Here is an 8,709-nt window from a genome sequence, read left to right on the forward strand (position 1 = left end):
TTCTAACCCTCTGCTCATCTGACCCATGCAATCTGATCTAAACTATGGAACCAGACACATCGGCAATGTCCAGTCCCTGTCTTGATCTTCATCCTTCGCCAGTGGAAGTTAATGAAATAAATACAGGTAAAATCAGATATTGCCATTATTACTAATCCCTTTACTTAATGAGAAAATAATATTATAAACAACAAAGTTCATAGCCAGATACTTTCAGAGGAGTTGAAAATCTTTTCTCTGTATGAATCAATTTAAAATTTTCCCACTGAAGATGATCTAAATTCAGATGATCATCATTTGATAAGTAAATATTTATAATAGGGTGAGAGTTAATATCATTCAGAAAAATGTTACTGACTTGGTGGCTGAGTTCTACTTCACTTGTACTGAAGGAATACATGTCATATATTACTAAGAGAATTTATCTACTAATGAGAATTAGATGATTTTTTTCATGCTCTTTTCATTAAGATTAAGTTCAACCACAAGAAAGGGCAAGATAGGCATTTAAATTAAGTTTTATATTTCTAGTCTTGTTTCTGCAACCAGTGTTCCTCTTGATGCTACTGCCCAGGATATTCTTACAATCACTGTTACTACTTCTACAATAATAAGACCTATTATATGATTGTTTCTAACACCATGCTATTGACTTTATATACATTTAATCTCCACAATATATCTATGAATGAATACTATTGTTATCTTTATTTTATAAAGAAACTAAGCCCCCAGTTTGTGCTCTCTTTCTCTCTCTGACAATAAATGAATAAAATCTTAAAAAAAAAGAAAGAAACTAAGAATTAAAAAGAAAAAGAAATTGTCATATTTCACAAAGCCACTACATGATTGAGCCAACTTTAAAACTTTCTCATAAGCACAAATGGGACAATTTTTTTATAATGTTTAGCAGGCTTTTCAATTGTATGTTTATGTATCATATATGTATATATACATACATATGTTAATTATATATATAGTTGTTATGCATTTTCTTATATATTTTCTAGAGTTTTGTGATGAAAATATAACTTATTCAGAAGTCAAATTTCATAGCTCTTCAAATATCAAGAAGAGGAAAACAACTAGGATTTTGAAGACAAATGGTAAAAAAAAGACTTTAAAATTCTAGATACCTCTTGTTTGCTTGAGTGTTTTAATGAATTAATCATAAAAACAAATATTCCTAGACAAATCTCTGAATTGGAGTCCACTTCTCATATTGACACCTTTTAAGTCGTCATGGTGGCCTGAAGTGCCACATTAAGAGCCAACAACAACGAACCACTTACAGCCACATGGCTTAGAATGATGTACCACAGCCATAGAATAAATAACTTTTTAAAAATATTTCACATATACCTTCTTGGTTTGATATTTTACTCTTGCAAAATATTCCTTTTATAGTATTTCTATAAACAAAATGTAGCTTCTGCGGTATCTCATGATAAATAGACTTTAATCAAAACTGTCACAGAATATCAGTTTGGGCCAACAGCTAGTACACAAGTTTTATCCTTAACCTAGCTCTACCTCAAAGAAAAAATAAGTAATTTTTTTTTAAATTGGACTGGGTGATGAATAAAATCCTTAGTAAGATTTCTGAAGCACTCATTTGTAGTTTTCAAAATATTTCTTTAATAGGGCAACTTGCTAGTCCATAACCTGTTCCTATATAAAAATATTCATATATTCTCTGGCTCTATCTAAATCTGCAAAATAAGTTTGGGAGTTCCCCTCTCAGGCTGGGGCATATTTTTCCAAAATTAGGTGCTCTCATAAGCTTAGATTTCAGCCCAATTCAAGTGAGTTGAATATTCTTGTCCAAAATTATTTCTAATCCCAAATACAGAATCTTGTTTCCATCGATCATCATAGTAGCTCACTTCTCTCTCTTTGCACAGAGTCTCCATGGTGCCCTGTGGCAGTGATATTTGCCTTCTTTTATTTTATTTTTCTGGTAATAGCTGCAATTATGACAGCTAAGGGTAAGTATTTTTTAGAGCTATTTCATTAATTTGTTTTACATTACTAGATTGTAATTTTTAAAGTTCTTTAAATTTGTTGCAAGAATTTCCTGAAGGTATTTTCTTATATTATATATTTCAATTATATGAGTACTTTATCAATTCAGTGATGTGTAGAATTATCAATAGCAAAGGCCCAAATGATCTTATCAAAGATGTCAGTGAATAGTTGGGTATTTTAATAAATATGGAAAATAATAGTAGCATTCTATATTTCCTCATATTGTAATGACATTAGATTCACCAATTACGAAATGTAATAAAAAGTGAAAAGAGTTATATAATTTATTTGTCATGGCAGTTAAAAATGAACTATAAGGGCATCAAGTCAAGTAATTTGAAAAAGAGAATTTTGGGCAGCCCGGGTGGCTCAGCAGTTTAGCGCTGCCTTTGGCCCAAGGTGTGATCCTGGAGACCCAGGATTTAGTCCCGCATTGGGCTCCCTGAATACAGCATGCTTCTCCCTCTGCCTGTGTCTTAGCCTCTCTCTTTCTGTGTGTCTGTCTCTCATAAATAAATAAAATATTTTTTAAAAAAGAGAATTTCACAGAGGAAAGAAAAGATGATGGGTAGGTATTCATCAAAAAATAAAGCAAAATGATCAGGATAGTGGACTGAGCCTACAAATTGCTCAAACTCAGTGTGTCATTACATTAAAAAATATATAGCTTTGAAAGGAATAAATCTATGTCACCATACTATTAGCAGACCAGAAATGTGAAACATTTCATCAAATATAGAAAGTAAGATAATTAGACTTATAAATCAGAGAAAAACAACTCAAAACACATAGCAAAGAAATTTATTTAAAAAGCATAATTACATCTAAAGCAATTATAATCTCTACCCCAGCTAGTAACACATACTTTCTCACTCTCTAGGCTCTAGCTACAGTTACTGTCTTTTAGTTCATTAAATGACTTATGATTAAAGTTACCATCATAATGATAGAATAATTTAAAAACAAAAGACAACAATTATTTTAAGAATGGGGTTAATAATTACTCTAGGACAACAAACATGAATCAGGACTTCTCTGGGCAGATTTGTATGAGTTGTAACTTTATCCATGATCCCTCTGGCTAGAGTATACACATAAACTATTCCTTTTACCCTATGCATCTTTACTTAAACTGTTTTGTTTTGTTTTGTTTTTTGAGGGGGGGATAACTAAAACCAAGAATAATCAATTTTCCCAGAATAATAAATTTTCTTTTATAATTTTATAATTAAGCCAGCTTTCTCTATTATAGTATCTATGTACCACCATTTACAGTAGCTTTCATAGTCTTACCTGTATATCTGCCTGGTTATTTATTCAATGTCTGTCTTTCCCACTAGATTGTTAGCTGCATTAGAACATAGCTCATGTCTATTTTTGGTCTACATTTTATCCCTTGCTTTTGAATACTATGTTAACACCTTATAGGTACTTAATGAATATTTTTGATGAAGTAAATTCATATACCTAATAATGTATATGGCTTATATGAAAAAGATTATAATATTTCATTAAAAAGCATAAAGAAGGACATTAATGAATTGAGTATATATTAAATGTACCTTGGTAGTAAGATTAATATACTGTGATGATGATTACAGTCTTCTAAATTCATCTAATATTTGTGTGATTCCAATGCAAGCATATTTTCATCATAAATAAGCTAATAAAAATTACACATAGAAGTAAAAATATATAAGATTAACACATTGCAGATTAAAATATATTGACAAGAGAGATAGGGATCTAGCCTTGTCAGGTATCAAAAGAGTCTATAAAGCTATTAAACTATAAGTAACATTATAGTACTAGTATAAAATAAATATATCAATGTAAGAAAAAACAACCTAATAATAAAAGCATATGCATGTTTGTACCTATGGTATATATATATATACATATTCAATATATATACAGTAGGCTTTTCAAAATGACAGATATTTACAATGGGTTTGGGTTAATACATAGTGAACACTCTCAGACACATTTGATGTATGAAATTATCAAGCTTATTTAAAAAAATAAAGATGGAGTATATATGCATACATATAAACACATACACATATATAAATTCACACAAAGAAATCAGAAAGACATGCAGTAATCTGCAAGTATGTAAACAATTATTGATATGAAAGCAAGCAATAGCCTGTTAATATGGAAAATGGAAATATTAAAGAGTATGTAGACACATAAACAATTTGAAAACAACCATCCAAACTAAAGTAAATTTGCACTAGGAACATTCCATTCACCTTTATTTTCATTATTATTTTTCTAATTCAAGTCGTGCCATCTGGAGTGCCAGAACCTTCAAAATAAAACAAAGTACATCAATGTGATGATGTGGGTCAAAGGTTTCATACTTGAAGATAATTTGAAATGCTTCTGTGAAGAAAATTATTCATTTTGTAGATTTTTTCATTTGAATGAGTTTGAATTTTAGCATATAAACAATTGATAGTCTCTCCAGATGGTTGAAAAGGTGGCATAACTCAAATTGAGCACTAGCAGTGTTAACTCCAGAGGCATTTTGAAGAAAATAGTGACAAGTAAGAACCAGAGGTAGAGACAGAGACAGTGTAGAATAGCTCAATACAAAATAATGAAAATTTCAATAGGAAAAGATTCTGGTACTGTGAAGAAGGGAACAGATATATGAAGCAGTGTAGTGATAGAATAAATAGTACTTTGTGACTGACTGGATGTGTGCTATGTCAAAGGTGTTTGCTTCAAATACAGCTTAGGTTATTATGACCTGTCAGGTTTACTAACTGCTTAGAATGCATCAATCAGATGTAGAAACTTACAATTATCAAAGCAAAAGTCATTCACTCATAAATATGTGCCACAAGTAAAAGTTCATACTTTAATATCAGTTACTTGCCAGCAACAATTTACAATTCATTCCTTAGTTAATAATAAAAAATGAATGGATAAGTTGTATTGAAGAAATGTTAGATTTCTATTTTATTTGCAACACTGTTTGAAAATGATAATAATCTTAAAATATATTTTCCTTTGCAAATTTTATGAATTTCAGTTCGTTGTCTAGAAGGGGTTCTGATGACAAAGGAAACCATTAAGCTTAATGGCACTACATATTGCAAAGTGATCTAGCAAAGCAGAGGTATGTATTGGATTGCAATGGGAATCTGGGCATCACATATAAACTCTTTAAATCTAGATGTGTATATGCAATGAATAAATATAAGATCAAAGTTAGATTTGATCAAAGATCAAAGCATACTTATTAGAAGAAAGTCTCATGTAACTCTTGAAATTAGGGAGCATAATTGAAAATAATGCAAAAATTATAAAATAGTGAGCAAACATGGTGATGAAGCTATCTTCATGCATGTACTTTTTGTTTCTCAAGGTAACTGGTCTTTCTCTGAAGAAAACTGATTTTTTATTTCTGCTGAAAATTAAAACCTTAGCAGCAAGGAAATTGTTCTGAAGCACTGAGCTCCAGTCTTATCAAGACAAATGGCAAGGAAGAATGGAAAGTGTATAGCATGATATTCATTACCATATTTTCCTATAGTGAAGATAATTACAAATAGATTTTTTAATATCTTGTGTACTTTCAAGCATTCTCAATATAAGTAGAGATTTCAATCAAACTGAAAATATTAAAAAATGGACTTGAAATGTTTATGATTTTTTTAATTTAAATATACTTACATATAGAAATGTGCACTAATATATAACATTTTCAGACCTTAGCAAATATATGGGGGGAGGGGCAGAAATCATATAAGACACATAAACTAAAAGGAGTCTGGTCATTATCGACATCTAAAAAATACTTATTGTTTATTGGTTGCTTCTAATGTTCCTAGTAATATTTGAGTGATCACATATATTAAAGCATGTACTGCCCCCAATAAATCTATGAGATAGTACTATCATTGCTGTTGTCTTATTAATAAAGAAACTAAGGCCCATGGACAGCCCCGGTGGCTCAGCGGTTTAGCGCTGCCTTCAGCCGGCGTGATACTGGAGACCCGGGATGGAGTCCCACGTCAGGCTCCCTGTGTGGCGCCTGCTTCTCCCTCTGCCTGTGTCTCTGCCTTTCTCTCTCTCTCTCTCTCTCTCTCTGTGTGTGTCTCTCATGATCAAATAAATAAAAAATCTTAAAAAAAAAGAAACTGAGGCCCAGATAGAATGAGAAGTCTTTCCAAGATTATGTAACTAGTAAGAATTAGAAACAAGATTTAAGCCTTAATAGTCTTAGTCTAGAGATTATTAGCATAATCATTGTGCTATACTAACCCAGAACAATAAATCAGATTAAACCAAGTTGTAAGAATACTGCTTTTGTTGGAAATAGAGCTGCTTATACATGCAGATTTACATTTTTCTCCCCTTGTTGTATCTTTCAGAAAGCAACATATAAGAAAAAAGAACTTTCAAGAATCAAATATCATAATAGCTGTTCATGAGAAGTGATATTTTTATACTAATTATTCTTTGGAATGTGAAAAAAAAAGATTAATAGAAGGGATTTTTCCTCTAGTAGATTCTAGCAATCCTAAAGAATATTGGTCTCCTTTATTTTTAGTTTCCTCCAATATGTGGCTATTGCCTTTATATTGTTGCTCCTTTTGCACTGTATTCAAGTGATGTCACTGTCTTTAGTAAAAACTTCAATCTACATCCATGATGGTAAATTTGTGGCATATATGCTGATGATTTCTACATGGTGCTCTTGGGAAGGCACTTTCAAAATTACAACACTTTTCCCTACAGAGGCTGAACTCCACTTTGAGTAATTTTTAACAAAGCACACCCTGGTGGCTCACTGGTTAAGCATCTGGCTTTGGCGGAAGTTGTGATCTGGGGGTCCTAGGATTGAGTCCCACAGCAGGCTTCCCACAGGGAGCCTGCTTGTTCCTCTGCCTGTGTCTCTGCCTCTCTCTTTGTATCTCTCATGAATAAATAAATAAAATATTTTTTTAAAAAGGCACACCTAAAAGGTTTCTGTAGTTGCATTGCTCTCATCTCATTCACACACACTATGCTTTAAACTAAACTTGTATATACAAACCATCAGTGAACTCTTTCAGGAAAAGCATGTAAAAAAAATGTGTATAGAGAGTAATGAATTTGCTAAGGTAATGTCTCTTAGTAGTCGATGACTTCAAAATTTGCTTTTTAAAATCAGTTTACCTATAATTTAGAGTGAAAGAGATAAGGTCTATAAATGTTCCAGAGCTGAAAGAAGACATCAAATTACACATCGACAAAACCTTATGAACCCCAGGAAGGTGGGCAAAGTGAAAACACAGTTATGTGTATCATGTAAATTGCTGAAAACCAAAGACAGGTAAAAAGTTGAAAGGCAGAGAAAAATAGAATTTGCATTCAAATGAGCAATTGGCAGCTAACTATAAAAAGACAAAGAAGACATGAAAGCCATATACTTACTGAAAGACAACTGCCATGCTAAAATCCTATTCCCAGAGGAGACATCCTAAATATATAAAAATCATATAGGTATATAAATCATATTTCATAGATGAAATAAAGGTAATTAAAGATTGAGAAAAAAGAATTTATTACCTTAGGTGTGCACTAAGGATATAAACTATACTGTGTTCTTTAGGTATAAGAAAATTATTCCAAATGGATTCTTGAATATTCAGGATAAAGGTCAATGAAATAGGTAAAAGTGGGTATAAGTAGAAACAGTGATTATACAAAACCATAATATTAATGTCTATGGCTTAACACTATAAGTGGGGGCACTTGGGTGTCTCGGTTGGTTGAGCATCCAACTCATAATTTTAGTTCAGGTCATGATCTCAGGGTCATGAGTTTGAGCCCCAAGTTGGATTCTGTGCTGAGCAGAGCATGGAGCTTGTTTGAAATTCTGTCTCTCTCTCTCCCTCTGTCCCTCCCCCTACTCACTCTCTCTCTAAAATAAATAAATAAAAGCTTAAAAAAAGAACACTGTAAGTGTAGCAATTAAACCAAAAAGGGGATAAATGGAGTTGGGAAGCCCTACGTTTATCACAATGTCTAGGAAGAGGTAAAGCAACTATTTATATTGGACATTATTAATAAGTAAAGGATGCATGCTGGAATTTTCAGGATAACAAAATAAAATAAAATTTTATGTAACTATGAATGTAGTGAAAAATAGATCTCAATTAATGGAACAATAATTTATAGAATAACTCTTAATTAGTAGAATTATATTCAATGAAGTCAATGAAGGAAAAGATTTCATATCAGAATCATTTTTAGACAAAGATGCAGGTGTTCAAACAAGAACTTCAGCCTTATCTTTTCAGTCCTTTTAGGATGTTCAGTGGCCCATAAAATACTGAGGGTGGATATTGGAGAATGAGAATGAGTAATTCTAAATGCAAAAGTGAAAGCATCTCCAAGTACCTCTGAGTCACAGTTTTCCATAATTCTTACAGAATCATTTATCTCAGGGCTTTATATAGATGATATAGATAGATATAGATAGATATATAGATATAGATATAGATATAGATATAGATATAGATGATATAGATATAGATAGATATAGTTTGGTAGCCCACAATATATTTTTCTCAACCTCTTTTTCCAGAAAAAGAGCCATTTATAACTGAGGCAGCCGCATCAGAAGAAGCCTCATCTTCACATTATTCTTGCTCCCCATTTTTTTTTTCATTCTCAAGT

At 31.8% G+C, this 8,709-nt stretch overlaps 1 protein-coding gene across 1 annotated transcript; it reads left to right on the plus strand.

Moving 5' to 3' along the window:
- On the plus strand, nt 1-6,344 carry LOC140617507 (uncharacterized). Its single transcript, XM_072799060.1, has 5 exons — nt 1-126; nt 1,011-1,106; nt 1,905-1,988; nt 5,072-5,158; nt 5,408-6,344. The coding sequence occupies exons 1-4, from the start codon at nt 45-47 to the stop codon at nt 5,146-5,148; spliced, it is 339 nt and encodes a 112-aa protein (XP_072655161.1). The 5' UTR covers nt 1-44; the 3' UTR covers nt 5,149-5,158; nt 5,408-6,344.
- Nucleotides 6,345-8,709: the final 2,365 nt, after the last annotated feature.

Source organism: Canis lupus, chromosome 25, assembly GCF_048164855.1.
Source record: "Canis lupus baileyi chromosome 25, mCanLup2.hap1, whole genome shotgun sequence".
Taxonomy (NCBI): Eukaryota; Metazoa; Chordata; class Mammalia; order Carnivora; family Canidae; genus Canis; species Canis lupus.